Below are 22,667 nucleotides of genomic sequence, written 5' to 3'. Positions count from 1 at the left end.
GGGAAACAGCTGCCCGATTCGGTGTTTCCTCCACTATAGTAGCTCTGGAATGTGCTCTATCTTGCAATTTATTTTGGCAACAATAACTCCAACATGTTTTTTATTTTGATTTCAGTAAGCCTTTTCTGTTCTTTCTGTTCTTGACTCTTGATAACCGCTGAATTTCTCTAGTCACACTATATCAAAGGCAAGCTAAAGTTCTAGCCCTCAGTTTTCATTTCTGAGCTAACACGCTCTGAAGTTGAGTGCTGAACTTCCCATTAAAATCAAAGGGAAATTCTTTGCTGAAATTTAACATGTTTTGTCTCACAAAAGGGTTGACCTAAGGGCATGTGTGCAACCAGTTACTGTGGATCAGTTGCAGGCTGAAACCTATCCCACCTGATTTTTCTAAATTGCACGCTTATAACTTTGTACAGACACACTGGAAAGATGAAAGCAGTAAAAGTATGCCGTTAAGTTCCTCTTGTACGGGAAAACACCTATTTAAGTTAGACTGGTATATTTAAGTCAAAACTAAATCTCCACACAAGAGCAGGCAAAGCACTGGCCGCGCCGCACGCAATTGCAACCTATCCATTTCCTTGGACATTTCACTTTCCCGGAAAAAGGCGGATGGGAACGCAGACGCTGCATCCCTACCCATGCCCACTACACACCTCGTGTGGAAAATCCCTCCCGCCCCGAACGGGCGCAGGCCCGGGGACGGGGCACCTCCCGGGGCGGGGCGGGGCGGTGGCAGGTGCGGGGTGGTGACGGGAGGAGGTCATTGGGCGGGCGGGCGGGCGGTCCGGGGGCGGGAGGGGGCCGGGCAGCCGCAGGGAGGGGGAAGCCGAGCAGAGACCCGGGGAGAGTCGGATTTAAGGAGTGGTGCCGGGCGGAGGTGTCCTCGCCGCGACTGTCTGTACCGCTGCGCCCCCGCCGCCGCCATGCCCGTCAAAGGAGGCACCAAGTGTATCAAGTACCTGCTCTTCGGCTTCAACTTCATTTTCTGGGTGAGGGACGCGCCTTTGGCTCCGGGAGAGCCCCAACTGCGATGCTCGGAGAGCGCCGGAGCTTCCCCCCTCCTCCCCCCCCCCCCCCCCCCCCCTTGGCACCCGCACTTGCTCCCTTTCCTCGGCGCTTCCCGACGGCGCTGCCCGGCAGGGAGCCCACGGCAAGAGTGTGGGGAGGGGAAAAGTGCCGGGAGTGGTGGCTGTATTTGTTGGGGTTTTTTTATGTTGTTGTCTGTTGTTTGAAGATTTTTTTTTTCCGGTTTTAATTTTTTTTCCCACACACTCGCCCTTATTCTCAGGAGGAAAGGAGTGGGTGCCCGGCCCTACTTCCCCGGCCTCACGCTGCGGGGCTTTCCCCAACCTTACCCGTGCCGGCCGCCCTACCTGTGCAGGGTAGGGGCGCCGGTCTCTCCGCGTTGCTTCCCATTTCCCTTCCCTTCTTCCCTTCTTCCCCTACCCCGGGGCCGGGCGGGGCTCCCCGGCACTCCCCACGGGCGGGCACCGGGCGAGTGCCTCTTCCCCCGCGGGGCCCGGAGCCGTCTGGCCTGGGCGGGCTCTCCCCAGATGCCCCCCGAGGAAGAGAGGACCCCGCTTACCTGGCGAGGCGCTGAATGCGCTGCTGCGTGCAGTGTACTTGGCAAGAGGTGCCTGAATAAGTTACATACCTGCCTCACCTCTTTTTGTTTGGCTGATTTGCGGTTTTTTTGGGAGCACTGTATTAAACTAGACGGTGTATGCTGCCTGTTAACTTGAGAAGGAAAGGAGCATTCCCCCCCAAAAAAACCCTCCCAGCGATACGCGTGGTGCTCGCCCAGGAATGCCGGATGGTGCTTCTTGGTAGCGGGGTTTGGTGAAGCCGATTCCTTTCGACTTAACAGTTTGTGGTAGCAATCGTCGTGTATGTGAATTTATTTTGGTTTGAGCTTCGACTGAAGCTGTGGTTTCTGCCTCAGATCTTCTAGGCAGTATCTTGTAAGGAAAATCCTAAAATAGTTTAATCTGTCGGAGCACACCATCAACAAGTGGAAATCGTATCTCCGTTGCAGTTTGTGGCACAGCTATCTCGTTTGCCAGGCAGCGTCAGAAAGGGTGGCTTAACCCAGGGGTTATGGCTGCTTCTTAAGCACTCAGGGTGTGGACATAGGAATTCAGCATCTTCTGCCTTATGGAAAAGTACCCAGGGAACACAGTGCAACGTCCAACAAGTGTGCCTGATGTATAGGTGTGAAGCTGAAAAAAAAAAAAAATAGTTTTCTCTTGGTTCTTTGCTATAGTGGAGAAATGAATGTGTGGCTCCTTTTCATGCTCTGATGTGGAGAAAAATGAAGTTGGAGCTGTGTAAAGGAACTGCGTCTGGAGTCATGATATGTCATGTGCGTGGCATGACAGGAAGATGCTGTGTTAATGGATAAAGTACTTCTCAACTTAAAAATGGGTTTCAGCAAAGCAAAAAAGTAGAACTGGACGGCAGTTGATTGAGCTTGTGTAGAGGAAGATTGTAAGAGCACGAGAAAGCACATTATTGTCACCTGTGACTTGCCAGGAGGGTCAGGAGAGGGGGTAATATTTGGAGGGTTATAGCTGGTGAGAAGCCTGGCCAATGCACAGGATGAAAGCTCTGAGTCAGTAGAGTGCTAAAGCTCTTGTCGGGACACGAGGAAATATTTATGGTTTGCTTTTTTAGCATTTTTAAAGCTACAGATTTTCCTCTCACTATTTTATAGTGCGTGAATGGTTGTTGTGGCAAAGCACTGCCTCAAAGACATTTTAAGCATTTTGCTCTCTAGGGCCCAGGGCTGAGAACGGGGAGTGCCTCCTCCTTTAGCTCAGGAGGTATCTGTTAACTTGGAAGGTTTCATGGTAATAAAGCTGAAAAACTTTACTTGCACTGTTGTGTGCCTGGAAAGCACAAATGCAGGCTCGACCTGTTAACAGCATGGAGAAAATAGTGGTGGGCAAGGGAGCTGTGCCACACTTAGGCTGGTGCTGCTGCCCAGAGAATCCATGAGGATGCAGCTCTTTAAATGCCCTTTCCCAGGGGATGGCTGTGTTTGCTTAAACCCAGCTAGGATGTGAGAAAAAGGGAGAGAAAGAGAGAGATTTACAGTGAGGTGAAAGCTGCTGCTTCTTGGGGTGTACCTACAAGTCACTGGAAGCCCCAAGAGGCAGTAATGCAAGCAGCTGGGATATAGACAGGACTGGTTGGAGTAGTCGTTGACTCACAGTGCTACATGTATTCAGGTATGGTGTTAATGAACCTCATGTCTTTTGTGGGAGAAATAAGGTGGAAATCTCTTGGGGTAGTAGAAGTCCCTTGGGCTACTTTGGGCTATTAGGCGTCAAACAGTGTAAAGAGAAGGTGTCTTAGAGCAGGCAGCACTAGAGGACAGGAACAACTTTGTTAAGAAGGAAGGTCTAATGTTTCTTATGGAATCAGAGCTGTGAAAAGGCCATTAAATAATAGGAGTAAATTGAGCAAAAATGTGCCTGAGAGCAGTTCTAATCTTAAACTTGCAGGCACAATCAGTGACTAGCTCTTGGCCTTGGCAACTCCCCCAGAAGAGGAGCAAGGCTTTTCTTGCTTCTGGGTAGTCTGCATGTCCTGTTGCCCAAGTTGAACTTGGGAATGGTGACAGTGATGTCCTTCTCATGAAGCAAGAGAAGCTAAAAAGTCCCATAAAGCTGTGACCAAGTTTTAGATAATACTCACCTTAAAAAAAAAAAAGTAAGTTACCTCAGAAGGATGAGTGAGGAATTTAAATGGTCTGCAGCAACCCCACTATTTTTAGATTGTATGTTAGGTGATGTATTTGTTTCCATCATAGACTTGAAAGCAAGAGGGAGCAGAAAGAGCAGAACAAATGGGTATAGGAGGCTATGAAAAGAAAAAGAAAAAAAAACCCAAACTCTCCAAGTTGAAGCTGTGTCCAAAGAAAGGAGATAAAAGCTCATAAATGCTGGCAGGTCAAATTCAAAAATGTAAGACTAGCCAGAAGAAAGCTTTACACATAATTTGCAAAAGCAGTTCCTCCTAACACATCCTTCAGACACGTTAGGCCCAGGGAGCTTCCCAGGGAATTCTTACAGGCAATAATCCGTCCAGGTGTAAAAGTGTGTTAGTAGTGATCTTCTGTGGGACTTTACCTTACTGGGAGTGGTTGGGGAAGACCTTAGGTCCCTTAGACCTTAAGTCCTCTGACACAACCAGTCTTTGACTCTTGAATCCCTCTCAGACATGAAATGACCTCTGAATGAAAAGATGGTGAAACGGTGACAAGTGCTGATTAACAACTTGCCAGAGTCACAGAACAGTTAATTCAGTTAATGCATTGTGATTAGGTAAAACCTCCTGCTCACTACCTACCTCTGTGTCAGAGGGCTGGACTTTGCAGTGACTTTGAAACTGGGGTTTTTGCTCAGTGTTATTCTAGGTTATGTAGGGTGGCACATGTGGTGCCTCTGGAACAGGGAGAGGAGAAGTTGCTTTAAATTGATCTAAGCACGAGATGTAAGCTGATGTAAGCATGGAGATGTGATACTAGGGAAGAGAGAATGGCTACTGTAAGGGGAACTTCATGAAGCTGTTAACTTTGAAGCCTTAAGAAGCCTGAATCCTGGAGAGAGAGAGAGGGAGAGAGATTGTTGAGCAGTGCAGGCTCGCTTGTTCAGTGTCTCCTGAAAATTTCAAGGCTCTTAGGGAAGTTAAGCATCATGGCAAGAATGAAATTACTGACTGAGTGGAGACAGGGCTGAGGTGAGGTGGACCTCTCCAGAAGTAGAGAAAACCAGCAGACATGGCATGGAGGAGCAAACTGTAGTGGTCAGTCAGGTCCTATCTGATCTGGAAAAGCATGTGAGATATTCCTTCAGTGCTTGAGTAGCATCCCCTGTTTGGAGAGATGGGTGTGTGCTGACATAGCAGGTTACATGACATAGTGTGACACTTGGCAAAGGTAGGCATCGAGTTATGTGTGAAAGGCAGGAGCAGGAAGCAGCCCTGAATTAAGAACTAGTTGGCCCAGAAACATCTGCTGCTAGAGGGATGAAATATTAGCAGAAAAGGGTCTGTGGTAGCTTCATGAAAATATTAGGTAGAGTGTTCAACAGGAGCAGGTGAGAGCCATATTCAGAAGTGAAGGACCTGGAGAAACTGAAAGATGCACAGACCGATAGAGTACTAGTGTTCTGCTTTCTCTACCTTAAGAGGAATATAATGGAGCTTGGTATTGTTTGGGAAAGGAAAGAGTCTTTCTGCTATCAGGAATTCGGTGTGAATTGAGATTTGTCAGCCTCAAACATGGGAAAAACATGTTACGGGTCTGTAGTATCATAGTGAGCAAAATGGTAGGGCCTGACTGTATGGAAAGAGTCGGTGAGCAAGAGCTGAGGAGTATTCAGTCTGACAAGATGAAGTTTTGGAAAAGATGGCCACGTGCACAATGGGGTGATGCATTTTCTCCAGCAGATATTGTGGCATATGCTGTTCAAAGGGTTCCTAATAGAACCTGAAGCATTTAGGAGGCCTAAAGTGGGAGGTTACTTCTGGGAAATGCTACTGTCTGTCCTGTTCTGATACCTGTCCTTAGGAGTCCCCTCGTAGGATGCTGTGCTACATTGAGGGAAACTGGTCTGATGTTTTTTCTCCAGTTGGTAAGAACAGACCGGGCATATCACTAGCATAATGTCCTCCAAAACTTGTGGGACTCAGAGCTTTAGTTAAAACATGCTTGTGACCTTGAGTGATGGGTATGGGGGCTTGTGAATGGTTGTTAGAAATGTTTGGCTTGATGATTAAGTCTTGTTTAAGCATGGTACACATCTGTTGAACTTGTAGGGAATGGTTTTTTTACTGTTGCACTTGAGTAAGTTGGGTGATCCAGTCTCCTTCAGTCCAGGTATCACTGCAAACACCATTTTCTGCACTGCTGTGGAGGTAGGGCTGGTGTATTCCCACCTTCCTTTGCCTGCAACTCTTCTGTGTTAAGGTTACTGCCTCTGGCATTTTTGGAGTGGCTGTAACAGAAGCTGTGATCTTTTTGGGGGTTAGTGAGGGAGGTGTTGAGGCTGATATAGATGCAATATAACTTTTCTACCACGCTGACTCGAGCTTGGCAAGAGGTCAGTGGAAGCATCACATAATGTGCCTTAAACCTAAGCTGGTTCTGAACAACCTGGGTGCATGCACACGCTTGACTACCTTGAGTTGTGTAATGAGTGACTGCCTGTAGCTGAGCTGCCATAGCTCACTGGCTTTGCTCAGGCTTGTTGGCCCTGGTGACAAAGTCTTTTCCTATTAAAACTGTTGGCTGCTCTGAGCAGCTCGGTGCACATCAGGCAAGTGCCTGGTGTAGCCGTGAATACGGAACGTGTGCCTGCCTGTTCTCCCACTGGCTTTCTCTTGCTAAACAAAGCAAGGGCTTGCATCATTAAGCTTAAATGGCACCTTTTTTTTTTTTTTCTCTTGTGAATTCTGTGGAATACAAAGACATCTCATAATCATAATGTATCTTAGGCAAAGAAGTGCTGTAGCATACGGTCAGAGTTCACAATGAGTCTCTGAGCAATTATTTTCATGCTTCTTTCCATTGTACCGTCTTGTTCTGGCTCTCCACTCTTCAGAGCATTTTCTGTTGGATAAACAAATTCATTTGTCCATGGGAGTGCCTGCTAAAGTAAGATTAGGCCTGCAGGGCTCTTTTGTTTCTGTAACTTGAAGATACCTGTAACTTTGTTCTGATCCATAATCTCATCTGCTGCTCCAGGAACAGCCAATAATTCAGTGGTCCGTCTTCTCCAAGGGGTCTTCCCTGCTTGGGCAGAGAAGAGGACTTGAAGGATGGGCAGGGAAATAAGCCTGTCTCTGTATGTATATATGCACACACACAGAAGGAGCAGAAATTAGTAGTTTTGGTTTCTGTAATCAATTGATTCAGTTGCTGTCTGCAGTGTATGAATCAAAATGCTGCCAGAGCTCAGCTGAGTGTGTTTTAACTCTGAGCACTGTCATGTCAGGAGAGGAGTTGGGGGTGTGTTGCCTTGAGAAACCTGATGTGAAACCACTTCTACTTAGAGTTCTAGCAATCCTACCTCCTATTTGCAATTTAAATTGCAAATATAGTAGGCTGGCTTCTGAATAGGAGCTTGTATGAAATGGGTACTAGTCTTGGCAGTAGTTCAGGAATTCTATAATGCTGCTCCTACTGTACTGGAGCACCATTTTATTGCAATAAATGCTGTGACATTAACTTAGCCCACAACATTCTTGAAACTAGCTTAAGCAGAAAGAAAATACTTCCCTTCCAGTCTACTCTTTTTTTTCAAAGGAGTTTAGAAATAGCTGCAGTTTCTTATGTAACTACGAGCATTCACTGCACATCTGTTAGGAAAGCTTTCTTTCCATAAGTTTGAAAACCTGCGCTGTTGCAGATAACACTAATCCTGTAATTAAAAGTTGAGAGGGGTGTTGAGCCTCATCTGTACATACTGTTTACAAGTTTTTATTTATAGACTCCCAACAAGTAACAAGACAGAAACAGACAGTTCGTTACTGCTTGTAATGTCTTCAGTTTCTTTGTCTGTGTTCTTTGCAGCGTTATATATCTGGTCCTGGCTTTGCTGATCCACTGTGTTGCACTGTGGTGATGAAGTTAATTGCCTGTCTGTCTGCTAATGCAGAGGAAGATCTTGAGTCAAATTTTTAGCTAGAAGTTTTTACCTGTTTATAAGGTAAAGGGAAGATAGTGGGGGTTTTTCAGTGTACTTCTGGCACACCCTGAGTGAAAATCACATAAGGAGGTGTCATGTAGAGCCTGACATATCTTAAGTTCCAGAAAAATCATAAAAGAGTAGTTTGATAGAGTCAGTGCTGAGCTGACAACACCAAATCAAGCCACTAAGTCTGATTACTGTATTTTCAAATATTGACATAGCTTCTGCTAGACGTAAATATCACAAATTTGATAGAAGTTGTATGTTGGCTTGGCTTGAATGTGCAGAGCCTGTCGTTTCACCTGTCGTTTCCTATAGAAGGGATTTTTTTACAGGCTTTGATCTGTATCAGGAGTTCTTGTAGTGTTGTTTCTTTTCTATTTGAGAAAGGACTGGTAAGAACCTGGTGGATCCTTGGGAAGATGTGACCTTCCCAAAGCTTTATCTGCCAGCTGCTAAGGAGTTCAGATAACAGCTTGGACCTTGAGCTCTCTGTGAGGTAGTCCTGTCTGTGGAAAGGCAAGATGCTGTAAGGTGTCTGCATCAAGGGAGGTGCTTTCCTAGGGATTATACTTTTTCCAGATGGATCAAAGTGACAAGGAGAGAAGGCACTGAGCAAAATGGTCTTTGCAAAATGGTGGTTAAACCTAAAATAAACTTTGCAGCTTCCCACTGCTGTATCATAGGATATGTTAACAAAACTTGGAGTTTCTAGTTGTAAAAGCTGAAGCTTTTAATGTGTCTTATGTGCAAGGCTTCTGCTAGGAAACTGTATCTGTGAAACCTCTTGTGTTAAAGGGGGGGGGGGGAAAAAATGCAAGGAAGATTGTTTGATAGCAGAGCCCAGCACTGAGTGCTCCAAGTTCATGTTGGAGTTAGCCAAGTACGGTGAGGGCAGAAAGTCGTCGGACTCTATGGCTTTTACCTCCGGGATAGAAAAGTTGTTTCTCATCCAGGGAAAGCTAAAAGAAAGCAGGGTGTCAAAGATTAATACTGTGACACATCATTAGATATGCTCAGAGGCCAAACTGTGTAGTTTGCAAGGGGAAGACTGGAGCAATGAAAGGGCTGACTTTGGGAGGAGGTGCTTGTCAGAGTGTTTGGGCTGGATGGGTGGGAAGTCTTCTCCTGGCAGCTCCCTGGAGAAGATGCAGGGCTACTTAAGGAAGGAAGGCAGGCACACCAAGGAAAGCTGGGTTTTGCTGTTGAAACAGGCAGAAAAAATTTATGCAGAAATAGAGCCTTTGAGACAACAGAGGTGTGTTTGCATGTGATGCAAAAGTAAAAACAAACAACACCTGATAAAGACAAGGTAGAGGAGAATGACAAGGAATGTTTATCCTTGATAAGTGTATGTCTACTGCAGCTATAGGATAGAGGAAAGTCAAGAATAAGTGAACTGAGAGCTGCTGGTTTTTTTGTAGTGGTTGGGGAAAAAAAAAACAAGGAAGCTTAGCTAGCCTGAGAAGGGATGTTGCCAACTTGTGTCAGGACATGCTGTTACTGGAGAACTGCTGCCACAACATTTTCTAATACTCTGAGTGAGTAGTACTCCTTTCATTTCACGTTAAAATGTGGAATGGATATCAGTAAAAAAAAAAAAACAAACTCAGAAGAGGTCCCTTCCCTATGCTTATTACTACAGAATTTTATTTCATCCGTGTTTCATAAGCACACAAATCTGTTCCTTTCTTAGCTCAGTAGGTTTTTGCACACAAAGTGACTCGATTTAAGAAAACAGAGTTAAGGTTTTTTTCTGTTAAATTTCTTTTTCAGCCCACGTTAGATTTACAAACAGATATCCTTTATTACTCAGCTGCTCTGACAAAGCAGGTCTGTTAGATTGGGAAAACACCTGGATTAAAAACCCAACAACCAGCTCTTCAGGGGATCTGCTTCCATGCAGCCTGGGTGGGGAGGCTTGCACCCCTTTCCTGGGGAGGAAAAACACAGCTACCAAAACCACCCCAACACAGCTGCCAAAACCTTCTCTCGCGGCACTGGGGAGCAGCTTCCAGTGTGCCAGCTTGGTCTGAGCTCCTGCCAAGCACAGTGAGTGCCCGTGGGGCTGTGCTTGCCTCTTTCCCAGAGTCCAGCTCTGGTGCCCCAGTGTGTCATAGTTTTAGCGAAAATTTGAAGTTTCAAGTTACTTTCTTGCCTTCTGCTTTAAAACTGCCTCTTTTTTTGTTTGTTTGTTTTGTTTAGTGGCTATTGTGGGTAGGAGGAGTCCTGCAAACTGAGAACACAAGTCTGTTTTCCTTAAACTGAAACAAAAGGTCACTTTTTCTTGCAAGGAGGAACTGGGTTTTTTTCTAGTTTGCCATGGAGATAATTAGCACTGTATTTAATCCTACAGTTTTTGTAGTGACAAGGAGCAGTTCACTGGCACCAAGTATTATCACTACTTTTGCAATCCCATAAGTGGTCTCTTGTGTCGTTGTGATCATAACTTTTTTCACAGGATGGCTGCTCTCCCAAGGAGAAAACATGGTACTTCATACTTCCCCTGCACTTTCCAGAGTGAAGCCTGGTTTTTTTTGTTTCTTGTATTTTTTTGGAGAGGCCATAATAAGCACATCACCTCTCCTTAATGTTAACCAACCTGTTTGTTTCTCAAAGAGATCATTCATTAACTGAGCCTTGTGCTTTGCTTAGACATGTAAAATTATCTACATGGTTATAATATGGCGTAGAGTTTCTTCACGATTTGAATACATTTGCCTTAAAAGTCTGCTGGGGATATCAGCTCTGGTTTTCAGTTTTACAGACCTTTGCTCTCCCCTGCTCTATGAGCAGCACTGTCCTGAGCTCTCTACTTGCCCACTGGGGATTGTCAAACCACAGGCATAGGCAGGTACCAATAGCTGGGTGCACTCAGGCTTTGCAATTCATGAGCTGCCAGTCAAACAAGCAGAGGCTGGAGTATGCTTCTAATGTGCCAGGTCTAGATGCCTATAAAAGCTGAAGGCTGTTTGATGACCCAAGGAAGCAAGTTTCAAACAGTATTATTAAAAACTGTGCAACTTTTCTGTTGGCTAGAAGCAGTAAATGAATTTTTTCCATCACTAACTTCTCCCGGCTTTTGAAATGAAGTGAGAGGAGATTGCAAAAGCCTTTTGAAGCGATGCTGTAGCAGTGAGCACGGGTAGAGTTGCAACCTTTCTTTCTCCCAGTTCCCCTTCTTGCACCTCTCCTTTCCCCTGCGGTGCTGCTGCAGCGCAATAAATTGAAATAATAATAATGCTGTTGTCACAGGCTGTGTACTACTGAGGTTCTTGGGCATAACTTCTTGTCAGTGTAGCCCTACCAAGGAAAGCAGTATGGTCCTTGCTGCACGCTTTGTGAGTAAGCCTGTTCCTATGCAGCTGTGACACCAGCAAAGTGCCTTTTCCATGGGTCTGGAAACTTTGGTTTGGCTCTTTGTGTTTCATATCGCTTCATCTTTTTCCCAGCTGAAACTCTGCTCTTTGAGGCAGGCTTGGGAGTCAGGTGCCTGCCATACAAGAAATGCTGGTTTTTCTGGCACGGCTGGCTTCTTGCTTTTCTTCACTGATACCTGAACCCTTTAGCACTTCTCTTGGGATGCTTTCTGCTGATAGGCTGGAAGGGATATACCTCCCCTTGAACCAGTCGCTTATCTTTGGCCTCTCTGAATCTTCAAAGCTCTTCCTGATTTTCTTGGAAGAGCAAGCCTAGGAGGTTAGGGAAGACTGCCACAGGCAGCCAAGCTGTGCCTGCTTTTAAACACCCCCATAACAGGGAGAAAGGGCTCTTAGGTCCCCCAAGGGGAGAATGTGGGGCTGAGGGAGTTGGATGGCACTCCCACACAAACCCGTATTAGCACTGAAATTTGACAGTGGTAAACACTTTCCAGTTTCTTGGATGTGACTCAAGAATGTTCTTCCCTTTGAGAAGGAACTCCTTATCCAAGATAAGGATTTGGGTTTTTTGCTTTTCATGCATGCTTTTGCCTAACCAAATCTCTAGAATTTCTAAGCTTATTTCTCAGACTTAAGTTTAAATTTTTAATGTCTGCTGCCATGTGTGGTATTTCTGACCTCATCTGACTTTGGCAGAGCTTTTCTTGATAGTTAAATGGTCTTCAAAGGAGAGAAGGAAGGGCAGAGAAACAGACTCTCCAGCTTTATAGTTTGTTCTGGTTTCTTTTTCTTACGTGCACCACCCTAGGTTGTTGTTTTTTTTAAGCTGGGGAGGATTCAGTCTGTTCAAAGCAAACTGTTAGTGTTTTCCTGACAAGACTGCAGTTCCCTCTTTCTTTCAACACTTCTCTGATGTGTTTTGCTAAATTTTTCATCCAGATGTTATGTCCTATTTTATGTATAGGACTTGCTGCAAATGCAGGCACCAGTGTTAAGAGGAACCTGGAGGCACGCAGGCAGAGATGATGATAAAACTAAATACTATCTAAAACTTGATGGCATTGTTCCAGATGAGCACATAGCAATGTTGGGATTTCAGCAGCCTTTATTTTACTCTTCCTGCCTGTGCAGTAATTTATTGGGTTGTTTTTATCCTGTTTTGCAAGAAGGAGCACTCTTTCTAAATTCTGTGCTGCGATACAATGAACTCTTACCGATCTCACACACTAAAATGTAGCTGGCATTACAAGATAATCTTTTCTTGCTGTCCACTTGTACTTCAGTGGGAAGATTTACAATCACCAAACCATGCAACGTCATTACAGTCACCCAGAATAAAACAATGGGTGGAGGGGCAGTGGAAATACTGACACTTGGCGCTTCGATAAACCTCGGGTATTTTCAGTAAAGAACAAGAATGGCATTGTTCTCACGTGGCATTGTAGTTTAATATGTAAACGCATCTGTCAGAGATGCCTCCTGTCAGGACCAAAGTTTGTTCTTGTTTTGGCCTCCCCATCCTTTCATGCTGGTGCTTTGTCACCACCTTGTTAAATAACAGAGCTGTATCCTGTGTTTATTTCTGCTGTTGTTACGAATGTGAGAGTGAATGTATTAGGTGGTGTTACTTAACAAGGCTTGCTTGTTCTTACAGCTTGCAGGGACAGCAGTTCTGGCAATTGGACTATGGCTTCGGTTCGATTCACAGACCAAAAGCATCTTTGAACTGGAATCCAACAACACAACGTTTTACACAGGTAAGCTAGGAGATGGCTCAGGTGATGGATCATGCTTTTGCATCCTGGTTTCTGGATTGCTTTAGAAACCTTTGTCTTCCTAGAAGGCTACAGACAAAACAATCCTAAACAGCCTTGTTGGGCAAAGAGCTTCCCCTGGCTGCTGGGGCAGTCCAGCCTCTGTTGTGAGCTCTTGTGCTGACAACAGCAGTGTCACACTGGGTGTTTCTTGGCTTTTTATGCACTGTGTATCAGTTCATCTTTTTCCCAGTACAGACTCTGCAGTTCTTCGGGTGCTGTTGGCAAGCATTTCATAATCCCAGGGACTCACCTTGGACATGGAGGAAGTCTCTTCCTGATGCTTCTTACATGAGTCAGCAAAGTTTTACTCTAAACTAAATGAGTAGGCATAGGTGACATCAATAACTAATTTCTTCCCCCCAAAATGACCAACCGAAGCTACTCAAAAACCTCAGCTGAATTACCTCATCTCCAAGGATTGTATGTAAGCCATATGTATTGTAGTCCATACTGAACATAATGGAAAGGATGTACTAGTATCTTGGGCTACATGAGCAACTACTTAATCAGTATAGCTTTACTGAGGCCAGATGGGAATTATTCATTGGAATTTACAGGATCCTAGTTTTGGCTTTCCACAGGCAAAACGCAGGACAACTGGATTGCTTATTAGGGAGTAAATACATCTGATTTTTGTTTGCTATTATGATGTCCTAATGGAATCAGACATTATCTTAACTGTAGGATTTTGGTCTCCACAGTCCCTTTCTAGACTTGGGCAGTGGAACACATCTTTCTTTGGTTGACAACTGTAGGTACTCAAATCCTTTCTGAAATGAAGTAGCAGAACTTGAAGACATCTAATAGCTATGACCAAAGCAATTAATTACCTTTCTTACATACATGCCTGTCACCTTTTGATTTGGACAATCCTTATACATAAGTATTTCACATCTCTGTAGCACCTGGATTTGCCATGTCCTGTATGGCATCACCTGTTAGCCATCCACAGTGTGGTTAGGTTAGGCTTCCTCTTGTCAAGGAAGGTAAATCTTCTGCTGAGCTACTCAATCTGTCACAACATCCAAACTGGTGTCTGAAGGGTTAGTAAAGACTGTAAAGCAAGGTAGTGGCTGCAGCTTGTGTTTCAGACTTGTAGTACCAGGGTAGCCTGTGCCTGTGGGGTGCACTGCTGGGATTTATGCGTGGTTAGAGATGGGTAGAGCCCATAGTTGGGAGTATTGCAGTGCTTGTGGACATCATGAAGAGGCCACAGGCTTGCAGACCACTTACCTGCAAGAAGGTTTGTATTTCACCCTTGGTATCCTGGCAGGGTAGCAACCTGAGTTCTTGCTGCTGCTGTGCAAATTTCCAGATGCTTTTAACTGGAGCCTGGAAAGGAAACGGAGATCTAAACTTAGCCATTGAGTTGAATATTTAACAAGTCTAATTTTGGGTTGTCCAAAACAACTCCTCAAACCTCCTACAACATAAAAACTTTATGATGTGATACTTAAGCTACTGGCTGGATGCAGCAAAACAATGAAGACTGCTTGAAATCTCTAGGTTAAACTGATTTTTAAAAAAGTATAATAAGAATTAATGTTTTAATGTAAATTTTTGGAAGTAGTTACTGACTGCAGTTTCCAACAGGAAATTGAAAAAATCTGGCAATTTCCACCGAATGACTACCTCAAAAGCTTTCTGTATTACAAAAAAGAAACTGAAATTAAAGGTTCTGATCTTTTTTAAAAGATTTCTTTTTTTAAAACAGAAAGTTTAAGGTTTAAATCGGTACTGGAATTTCCTGCTGATAAGAAATGTCAGGCTTAATCACTCATATATGATTAATCAAGTAGATGTTTATTTTGGCAGCTAACATTATGGGTTTGCATCTAGAAAATATCATTAGCAAATGTTTCTGTATGGCATTCTGTAAATAGTATTGATTTGGTCTCAGAGGGCCAGAATTGTATTTTTGTCCTTATTGATAGAAATGTCTTGCAAATTCTAGATGCTCTGTGCTGACTCTGTGTCTCCTGTTTCACCACCCCAGTAACACTTTCTTGCCATCCTTGGGAAGTGGTTTTGCTTGCTACACCTTCCTGCTCTCACCAGCTACTAGCAGCTGTTATTCTTAAGCTGGACTTCCCAAGTTTAGGAGGAGAGGAGTGGGCATGGATGAAGTCGTTTAACCCAGAAGAGTTTGCCTTCTACACCCCAACACACTTGCTACCTAAATTTAGGGCAGAATGGTCTAAAGGCTGAGCTGGTTGATATGGTTTGAAGATAATTATCTGCCTCTGCAAAAGGAGAAAATGCTGAGTTTCTTGTAGTCAGAGAGGCTGTCAAGTTAGGTAGCTGAAGTGTAGACTTGTATCACCATGACTGCTGGAATAATTTGGTGTTTTCTGATGGAAAGCATTTAAAGTCTTACAATAAAGGTGATTATGATGCCTTTTAATATCTGTTCTCTTCAAGGTAGTGTGCTTTGAGGAGAATTATCAAGTGTTGATAGCTCAGTAGTTCCATCTGTCTGAAGTTACTCTGTCTCTGAGTTAGGTTTAAACTGGGCCTTACAGTTTGATTTGAATGGTTTTATCTTTCCCGCTTTCTAACACTTGCGAAACTGCTTATTGATACACATTAATTATTATAAGTTGGTGTTCTTTTTCAATGAATTTTGCTACGAGCTGAGGTGTGTTTACTTTGAAAACTAAATCTTTTTTTTTCTTTGAATGCATCAGTAAAGAAATTTAAACCTTGATAAAACTACAGATGTTATTTGTAATTTTATACCTTGCTGCTGTGGTCTCAACAAGCCTGTGTACATATCTCTCTCCCCTCCTAGGAGTTTACATCCTGATTGGAGCTGGTGCACTTATGATGCTGGTTGGTTTCTTGGGATGCTGTGGTGCATTGCAGGAATCTCAATGTATGCTTGGCCTGGTAAGTATTCAGAGTAGTGTTTTAAAATTCTAGCAGCCTGATGAGGAAGGGATGAAAAATATTTCTGTGCAGTTAAAGAGCAGCAGATGATGATTGTTTTGGATCCACCACATTGATACTCATGGTATCTCCATAGTACTAAAATATTAAATAATGACATACAGTTTCTATTTCTGGCCCTAAATCCAGTTGTCCATGTTGTATTTCAATGCAAGATAACTTGAGGAGTTAGTGACACATCCAAACATTGAAGGGGCAAAACTGGGGTTATGTGTGAATACAGAACTAAAATGTTCATCAGGGTAATGTTGTTTATCAAAGAGTTTTTCCTGAACTCTGAAGGCTCTGTGGTCTTTAATCTTTGAGGCCAGAACTGTGGTTTTTGATCCTTGAGACAACAAGCCTCTACTGTTCATAATCACAGGATGAGCTCTTCTAGTTGACAACTGCTTTGCAAGCCAATTATTGGAGAGCAACCTCATTGTTTTCAGACTGGAAGGGCTAGTGAAGCTTACTGGATTCATGCACATCTGTACACTTGTAGAACTACTCATCCAAATAACCAGAAGGCTTAGTTATTAAGACGACTACTGTAGCTGGTGAAAGAACAATTCCCCTTCTGTGTCATTAAAGAAGTTAATTTCATATGTTTCTTGCAAAATTATCCCTCTGGCCCTTTGTTGCAATACTGAACATATTTCTTTAAAGTGCCTTTAAATGATAGTGGTGGTTTGTACCTGGTAGCTAATTAAACACAGAGATGACATTTTATTTCTATCTTATGGAATACACTACAAAGAAGTGACCATTGGCTCTCTGGGAGTTGGTGACAAGCGAGGTATTAAGCAATGACTCCTAAAGCAATAAAGTGACAAAGCAGAGAATAGAATTAGTGTCAGCTGTTGTGTGTCTGAGTGACCTGGACAACTTCAAAGTCCGAGTTAAATGATGATTGGTTTTAATTAACCCGGATCAAAAAGGGAGACTCCTGTTTAAAAAACACTGCCAGGCTTTCTGACGCTTCTGGGAAGAAGTGCTGACCCAGTGCAGCATGGTGCTGGTCTTACTGGCATTTCAGATCTTCCACTGGAAACTGGTTGAGTGACAGATCCCACAAGGCTGAACACTAGGGACTGGACAAGCATGCAGTATAGGTTTGTGATGTGCTGTTTTGTAGTGTTGTGGTCTTAATTAATGATGTGTTCTTTTTTTTTTCTTTCTAGTTCTTCCTCTTCCTTTTTGTGATTTTTGCCCTTGAAATTGCTGCTGCAATCTGGGGATTTGCAAATAAAGAAAAGGTAGGTTGCTCTTGAAAGTTGGCAGGGTGGTGGGGTGCTGGAACAGGTTGCCCAGAGAAGTTGTGGGTGCCTTGTTATGGGTAGTGTCCAAGTTCATGTTGGATGGAAATTTGAGCAACTTGCTCTAGTGGGAGGTGTCACTGCCTATGGCAGGGGCTTGGAACTGGATGATCTTTGAAGGTACCTGACATCCCAAACCTTTCTATGATTCTATGTGCTTATAGAAAGTTAGCAGTCTACTAAAAGCTATTCCAGCACTAGTCTAATCTTGATTACCCAGGGAGTTGAGGGGGGAGGAAGAAGATGCATTTTAGCAAAACAATACATGAAATTTAAGTCTCTCATTTTACAAATGAGAATCCAAGCTGCTGTTGCATGCTGGAGATGTCCTCCAGGCAGTACCTGGCTGAGCCCTGAAACAAAGCAGGACATCAGTGAAGCTTTACCACTTCTGGATAGCTAGGTCAGCTATTGGCCCTGTGTTTCTGCATTTAAAACGTGACTTATCTGGGCTGTCCCCTCACGAGCAGTCAGGATTGTCTTGTTCCAAAATAAGGTGCTTTGGTGATGAGGGTTGCTTTCTGCTTGCATTACACAAGAGGGGACCTAGCAATTTCTAGCATACAGGAAAGAATAGGGAGTAGTTTTGTGCATGCCATAGGCAAAGCTTGGTTTGCTCACTCCACCTAGAAGCACAGAGCTTTGGAAGGGAAACTCTGAATCCTATCTGTTTAGGTGTGTCTTTTAAAGTGAGTGTACCAGTTTAGGCTCACCTGTTCCAGGTGAGAAATGCTGCCCACCCTCTGTGCCCACACTCAGTTACTACATGTCAAAAGGATGGGTGTTGTAGGCTGTGGTGTTTTTAATGACTGGCTGACTTGAAACAAGTTTTACATAATTAAGGTAAGATGGTAGTAAACCACAGCTTCTGTCTTGTAGGTTGTTGAAGAGCTAAAGGACTTCTACAGAGAAACTTATGGAAAGAGATCTCAACCAGCTGCCAGAGAGACCCTGAAAGCCTTCCAGTTAGCTGTAAGTACCTGGTTATGCTTAAACTAGACAGTAATGCTGCTTGTTCACACTGTTCTCAATGTCATCCTGTTCCATGTACAACTCCAGTACCTTACTAACCAGAAGGAACCAAGGGAGTATTGGTAATGACTTGTAGAGAAGGCATTTTTGTATAGTATTAGTGAAGTTAGTGTGCTTTTTTTGTTCCTTTGAACTTCTGAAATGCATAGAACCACTTTTTTTTTTCCTGAAACTCAGAAGCAAGCTGGGGAACTTTAGACTTGTGGCTTTTATTTAGAGCATGTCTATGAGGAGCTCACCTGTGCATCTGCAAGGAGTATAAGCTGTCACCAAAATTCATGCATGTGTGCTCAACAAAATCTAGCTTTTCCTTTCACATTCTTGTCCTTAAATGCAATAAAGGCTTTTCAAAGTCAAGTTTATAGCAGTCAAATTGGCAGGATTTTTAAGCAAATTTGCATAAGGTCTGTAATAAAACCTAATGTATTCTATTTCTCCTTTTTACCAAATAGAGAGGGGAAAAAAAAAGTATTATTTAACCTGGTTTTCTATTTTCTCTTGTAGCTAGACTGCTGTGGTCTTACAGGAGCTCTTGAGCAGCAGTTCATGGATACCTGTCCAAAGAAGACCATGCTTGAGTCATTTACAACAGTGGTAAAGAACGACTTAATTTACCAACAACTCTGCCCCATGAGTAGAATGAGAAGCATGTTTCTAAATAAACCCTAACAGTCCCTGGGAAATTGCCACGTCACACTTAGCAACCTATCTCTATAATCAGTCTGGTTGTGGAAAATCAACGTACTGTTACTGTGGGAAGAACAAGCAGGGTCAGCAGGAAATCTGAACTTGCACAGGAAATGTGTCACAAGTCACTGACATGATGGACAACATAAGGCCAAAACTTAAAAAAAAACAAAAACAAAACAAAACAAAACCAAAAAAAAAAAAAAAAAAAAAAAAAAAAAACCAAAAAAAAACAACAAAACAAAACAAAACAAAAAAAAACAAACAAAAAACAAAAAACAAACCAAAAAAAAAAAAAAAAAAAACCAACCAAAACCCAAGCTAGGGAGCTCTGTTTTCCCGGTTGCTTCCATCACCAAAACACCTTCCAGGTGCTGCACAGAAGCATTTGTCTCCCCTTTGGGTTAAGGAGGGGTGGGAGCAGGTTTGAAATTTGAGCAAGGGAAGGGAGGGTGGAGGGCTAATGGTTTGGAGAACTGTTCAGGTGAATTTGTCACTGTGAAATGGGTCTAATGAAATGGGTTCCCATGTTGAAATACTGCTGCAAAGGTGCCTGTATGCCACAGATACAGGAGAGGCATCTTGTGTAGTTCCTAATTACCCCTTTTCCTGTTTTTCTTAAAATTGTCTTGTGCTCTTGCTTTGTGCTCCAAGAGCCTTTGTGGGATTTCCTATAGAAAATACAGTTCTCAGGATGCAGGAATTCAATTAATTATTTTTTTCACACTACTTGTGCATTTACCAGGGATGATTTTGTGCCTTTAGATATCTGACCACATGACACTTCAGTCTATGTAAACTATATCTTTATTTCTGTCCATACAGTCTGCTATGTGTTAGATTGTATGTAAGCAGCTGAGGCAGCATGCAAGTTTTATTGGTTTTATTTTGCCAAGTGTGTTTTATCTTCACCTGTTGACTTGATCTTGTGACCTGTTTATGGTCTTAGTCCCAACTGTAGAAAAAAAACCCCACAGTAGATGGACTGCAAAACTAAAAGGATATAACAGTGCAGCTGATCTGTGTGCCTCTAAGTGGTAACACTGTACTGATACTTTGATTTAACTGATTAATTCTTGTGAGTATATCCCTTTATTCCTTGATTCAGTCTTTGCTTCTTGACTGGATAAAGAACAGTTAAGAAAAAAGTCATTTTCAACAGTTTCAAGTGAAAAAAGTTCTGGTGGTGGGGCTTTTTGGGGGATTTTTTTTTTGTTGGCTTTTTTTTGTTGTTGTTTTTTTTTTGCTATCATGAGTCTTTTCTGGGGAAAGGACTGAACTGTCTTTATTTGCAGTGGTAATTCATTGTCCTGGAACCTTCAGACTGGCACCTCTATGAATCTACCCTTTAGCCTAGCATGAGTGCATGCAGGTCAAGAAATTGTGCCATTCCCATGCACCATGTGCTCATAAGGTGTCTACAAAATTACAGCAGCAACTGGAAATATCAAGTGGTCTCAAAACTCTTTTGAAAAGTGTGGAGCAATAGAGCAACTTAAATGCTGACAGCCATTATTAACAAGCCAAGTCTGGTACAATTACCATTGGTCTTGATCTCCCTGCTCAGTTCCAGGTGGCTGAAAAGGGAATCCTGCTGTAGCCAAGGCATGGTTAAGAAGTTAGATACCTGATGGAGAAGTTCAAACCCAGTCTTCAACATTTGTGTTGGAACATCCCTGCCCTTGTTTAAGGATGTGAAAATGACAGTTCAAAGCACCTTTCAGAAGATGAGTCTTTGACCAGATTTGGTCAAAGGTGTAGCAACAGTCAGCAGACTTGCACTCAAACAAGCAAGCAGAAAAACTTTTCATATGCATGAAGCACTAATGAACACTCTGTTTCTTTCCAGTCATGCCCTGCTGCTATTGATGATGTCTTCAATTCAAAGCTGAATGTGATTGGAGCAGTTGGCCTTGGCATTGCTGTGATAATGGTGAGTTTCCAAAGGGAACTTGGAGCAGAACTCTGAGCAGTACCTGGCATGGCAGTCTGCAGGCCCATTGCCATTCTGACAAGTACCAGCAAGATCCAGGGTGTGTGCTGCAGGGCCTTGAGGCAGGGTGGAGAGTGGGGTGCCTTGGACCTCCCTGCTTCTGTTTTGGGTTACTATCTGCTTCCTTGCATTTTTAGCACTTGCAAGGTTGTATCAGTAGTGTGTGTGTGTATATAGGGCAAAGATGTATTAGCCATGTTACCATCCTGCTTCTTAGTCATCTTTTGAGGATTGTTGTTGTTCTTTCCTTTATAAAAATTAAAAGACTCTGCCAGAGAACTGAAATAACAGTGCAATGAAAAAAAAAAAAACATGTTAGCTTGTTTTACTTTTTTGGAGGAAAGAATGACATGGATGCAAGCATGCCTTAATGATCAAATATTTCTTGAGAGATATGGTGCTGTTTTATAGCTAATCTATTTTGAAATATTGAGGGTGGAGAGGGTTGGTGAGAATGGACTGAAATTTGGGGGTGGAGGGGGAGGGACACAAACTGCAAAATAATCTTATTGTGGTATCTGGGCCAGGAACAGCAGCTACGCTTGTTCCCATGTTGATAGAAAAACTGCTTTGGTCCTCCAGTTTCTAATGTCTGTGTGTGTGTTTTCTTTACAGATTTTTGGCATGATATTCAGTATGGTTCTCTGCTGTGCTATCCGCAAAAACAGAGAAATGGTTTAAGAGCTAAAAGCCCAAGACTGCTGCACTATAAAATCATCGTCATTAACTTTAGCGTTCTGAAAGCATTTCTAAAAAGTTATATATTTGTTACCTTTTTAATGCTTTACTTGGTACTGATGTAGGTTTGCTTTTTACGTTCTAGGTTAAAATGATAAAGGTATATCTGACTCAAGACAAATATTGTACATAAAATATCTGACTTTCTGGAAACCTATGTAATTTGGATGTAATTTATGTTGGAGACAATTTGATACTTAATAAAGAGTAAGATGTATTGTATGTTTGTGGTAGAGAGATTCTACTCTGCTTATTATACTGTTTGATGTGTAGCATGGAGGTGAACTTGCATAACACATTAAAGTGTTGAGGGGATGTGCCAATGCCATATTTGAAGGGAATTCCAAGGAATGGAAAAGATGGTTGCCAGAGCATGTAAGGGAAGGTATTGTCTTTGCTTCTTGGTATGTGTGAACCAAAGCAGTTCATGATTATATTTCTGAAATGTTGCAGCTGCAACATTTTTACTGTCATCTTCATGCAGGTGGCAATGGGTGACTGGGGATGTGCAGGCAGTGTCAGGCTGGGCTCTACCCTGCAGCCAGAGGGGCTTTCTGATATCAGCTTGTCTGCTGACACAACTCTACCTTGTTGCTCCTTTGATGAGGCAAATTCCCATAGTCTGTTATCAGGATTTTTTCTCAGTGGCTGGCTTTGTGTTTTGTTTCTCCAAAGCTTCAGAACTGCAAGCTCAAGGGCTTTTATAGCATGTGTGCCAAATTTGGAGGTTCCAAGTGGAAAAAACAGAAGTTGTATGCAAAGCCACTGTGTGGTTCTGCAGTTGCTGCTTGCAGCATCATCTAGAGCTGTGGCTTTCCTGTTTCAGTTTAAAAATGGATATGGGAGAAAGCAGAGATATTAGTGTGGAACTCTTATCCTAAAGAATTAACAATTTTTTCTGTATTTCTACCCTAAATGGCTTTTTTAAAGTTGTTTTTTTTTTTTTCTTAAAAATATCTTGTGGTGGGATCCTTACCAGCAAGCTGTTGTGCTATACCTGTATCTACTGTTCTGCTGTAGTATCTGAGTTCTGTTCCTAGGAGGAGGTCTTTGTCCTTCAGGCACTACAA

General features: G+C 43.0%; 1 protein-coding gene and 1 long non-coding RNA gene across 2 annotated transcripts in view; one reads left to right on the top strand and one right to left on the bottom strand.

Annotated features, from left to right (window-relative positions):
* The first annotated feature begins 828 nt into the window (after positions 1 to 828).
* CD9 (CD9 molecule) lies at positions 829 to 21,819 on the top strand. The gene is made up of 8 exons (XM_071733404.1): positions 829 to 995; positions 12,738 to 12,840; positions 15,692 to 15,789; positions 17,013 to 17,087; positions 18,027 to 18,119; positions 18,684 to 18,773; positions 20,716 to 20,799; positions 21,475 to 21,819. Exons 1-8 carry the CDS (start codon positions 930 to 932, stop codon positions 21,538 to 21,540), a joined length of 675 nt encoding a protein of 224 aa, XP_071589505.1. The 5' UTR covers positions 829 to 929; the 3' UTR covers positions 21,541 to 21,819.
* Positions 19,070 to 22,667, bottom strand: part of LOC139791316 (uncharacterized) — a 61,635-nt gene continuing 58,037 nt past the window's right edge. The window contains exon 2 of the long non-coding RNA XR_011723875.1: positions 19,070 to 19,187. This is a non-coding gene — a long non-coding RNA (uncharacterized lncRNA). The remainder of the gene's footprint in view (positions 19,188 to 22,667) is intronic.

This window comes from Heliangelus exortis, chromosome 1 (assembly GCF_036169615.1).
Source record: "Heliangelus exortis chromosome 1, bHelExo1.hap1, whole genome shotgun sequence".
Lineage (NCBI taxonomy): Eukaryota > Metazoa > Chordata > Aves > Apodiformes > Trochilidae > Heliangelus > Heliangelus exortis.
This window is presented reverse-complemented; position numbering and strand designations above follow the sequence as displayed.

Coding starts and splice junctions, on each gene's coding strand:
- CD9 (XM_071733404.1), top strand. CDS start 930: ATGCCCGTCAAAGGAGGCACCAAGTGTATCAAGTACCTGCTCTTCGGC. Junction 15,790..17,012: donor CTCAATGTATGCTTGGCCTG/GTAAGTATTCAG, acceptor TTTTCTTTCTAG/TTCTTCCTCTTCCTTTTTGT. Junction 20,800..21,474: donor TTGGCATTGCTGTGATAATG/GTGAGTTTCCAA, acceptor TTTTCTTTACAG/ATTTTTGGCATGATATTCAG.